The 2500-nt window shown below is 37.4% G+C and overlaps 1 protein-coding gene across 3 annotated transcripts in view; it reads right to left on the bottom strand.

Moving 5' to 3' along the window:
* The window catches only part of LOC122256968 (UNC93-like protein MFSD11), a 13952-nt gene that overhangs the window by 7392 nt on the left and 4060 nt on the right, over nt 1–2500 (bottom strand). For all 3 annotated transcript variants that reach the window (XM_043021974.2, XM_043021965.2, XM_086540393.1), the window contains exon 3: nt 421–590. In XM_043021974.2, coding sequence (XP_042877908.2) covers nt 421–590 — 170 coding nt within the window. The remainder of the gene's footprint in view (nt 1–420; nt 591–2500) is intronic.

The raw sequence follows: 2500 nt of genomic DNA, 5'->3' as shown, positions 1-2500 counted from the left end.
AACCAGATGCCTTAAGAGATGTCATGGAACTTACCTATGTACTCTTAAGCAGAGTAGTAATAGCGAATTTTTACGGACAATTCCCACGAGCGCTCGGCAGCAACGGAATCACTAATTCAAGTCCCAAATCAGGTTACCGAGGTTATATATGTGAGAAGATGGTAGAATGCAGTAACGCATTTTAATATATATATGCAAATTTTACCACCCTGACCGGGACTCGAACCGATCTCACCACCGAACGGAATCTTACGTCAATCTTACGGCGCGGGTTCGAGTCCCGGTCAGGGAGGTAAAATTTGTATATATATTAACATGCATTACTGCATTCTACCATATATATATATATATATATATATTCATTTATACATATGTATATAGACACACAAACACACATAGAGATATATGTAATATACCCACATGTAGGTGACGCTCCCGACAATCATGGTGAGCTTGGGGCCGAGGAAGCTGAGGCACGAGGGAGCCAGCCAGTTGAAGGAGGCGAAGACGGCGTAGATGACGGCCAGGGAGATGTAGCCGGAGCCTTTGAAGTCTGGCTGGTCTTTCTGGATGCTCTTGATCACTACTTGCTACATTCATATGGAGAATAATGATAATGATGATAATGATTATAATGGTAACGATAATGATTACTATGATAATTATCATACTAACAATGTTAATGATACTACTGCTACTACTATCCATAATAAGGTAATCTGCATTTTTTTCATATGCATGGATTTCCACTTCTGGAAATTGCTGCATGTGACGATGGGGCATCAGCAGTATCCATATATTAATTATCTGGAAAGCTTACGTTCGGAAGCCGCTAAGATAGCGCAGCTATTAACGCGCCAGCCTTTCATCCCTCGGCAGATCATGCCCTGTCCAAGGGATGGATTCACTAACATACTATTGTAAGGCATTTACCAGCGGTATCAGCACGTTTGCCAGCCATGGCAAAGAGGGATTTACAAAGCGATAACAAGTCGCCTGGTAAAGGTAAATCGACTTTGCCATCGTAGTTTGATAGTAACTCGGGTAGATCGATTCCACCAATCAGCGAGCGCCTTACATGATTCTTTAGGCTCCTTTGACCAATCCCGTGACAAGTAAACAAAGCCTGATCAGCAGTGAGATTTTCATGTTTCAAGAAAGAAATTATGAAGGCATATTCTATTTCATGATCTTATGGATCATATATAATGTAACGGTTTTCAAAAAACACTATTTTTCTTCTTTTTTATAGGTTGCAGTCTAAAGATAAGAAACAATGGCTCCATGCAATGGAGGTGTTATTTATATCAACGTTTTCCAAAGAGAATTGGCAGTTAAATATTTCAAATGAATAAGATTATGAATAATTGCATATAGATTAATGCAAACACAAACATAAACAAACGGTGAGTTGTAGTTTGTACTTTCTTCAATATAAATATAGTATGATAAGCGCAATTAAAAAAATAATGATAAACATAAATGGGGTTGATTATTATCATCTATGTTCTTTACAGGCTTCCCTGGCTATTATGTCATTCCAAAACGTCCTGTTCATTACTTGTGGAGCTTGTATCTTGCCAGAGGTTCGATAGGCGTGGAGGCCACTTCAATAATTATTGTTGTCCTTTTCGATAGGCGTGGTTGCTGCTTCAGTTGTTTATTGAACTCTGATGTATGTATCGCCAAATTCTGAATCAATTAACATTTATATATATATATATATATATATATATATATATATATATATATATATATATATACACACTGTTTTTCAACTATGTCATTGAAATGAAATGTGCTTGAATTCGTCAAATTATTAATTCCATGTATTATTTTAATTGTTATTGTAGGCCTATGACTTTCTGCAAATTTACCCCAGGCTGTGTGAATATTATTTTCGCTTATTTCCTGTGAATTTTCTTTATTTTTGTCATGTTCATATGAAAATGAACAGTTGCCATCATTCTGATCATAATAGGTGTACATGCAAACTAACGTGTTGCCTTAAATGTTGATTTTTTGCCGAGATAAAGCCTGAGGAGGGAGTTGTCAATGTAGTTACTAGTGGACTGGTAAATTTAGCATTGTATTCGACCATGGTAAGTTGCTCATAAATACCGATGTGGTCTGTTTGGAATCATAATTGTAGTTACCAGCGTATTTATCATGGTAAGTGTGTTGATGAATCTAGCCCCGGGCTCGCCATAGCAACCATACCCAGGGCGTAGTATTTGCTCCGCATCTCTGCCTTATCCTTATCCTTCCAATAAGTTTGAGTTTGCATACTGATTACTATAATTGGGTATAATTCAACATGTGTTATTTGTTGGTAGTATACAGTGAACAATGCATGTTACTTGATTTGCTTTCTTTTGCATCGACATGGAGAAAAATGCCCACTTCTGCCGGGGGCAAATTGAACCAGGAGACCATCTGAACCATGTAAGCTTAATTTCAAGCATTATACTAATGAAAACGGAAATGATGGACTACTGGA

Source organism: Penaeus japonicus, unplaced genomic scaffold, assembly GCF_977035675.1.
Source record: "Penaeus japonicus unplaced genomic scaffold, GWHDUDI00000001_assembly GWHDUDI00000001, whole genome shotgun sequence".
In the NCBI taxonomy this organism is placed as follows: Eukaryota; Metazoa; Arthropoda; class Malacostraca; order Decapoda; family Penaeidae; genus Penaeus; species Penaeus japonicus.
Note: the sequence above shows the minus strand (reverse complement) of the source record. Positions and strands in the feature narration are given on the sequence as shown.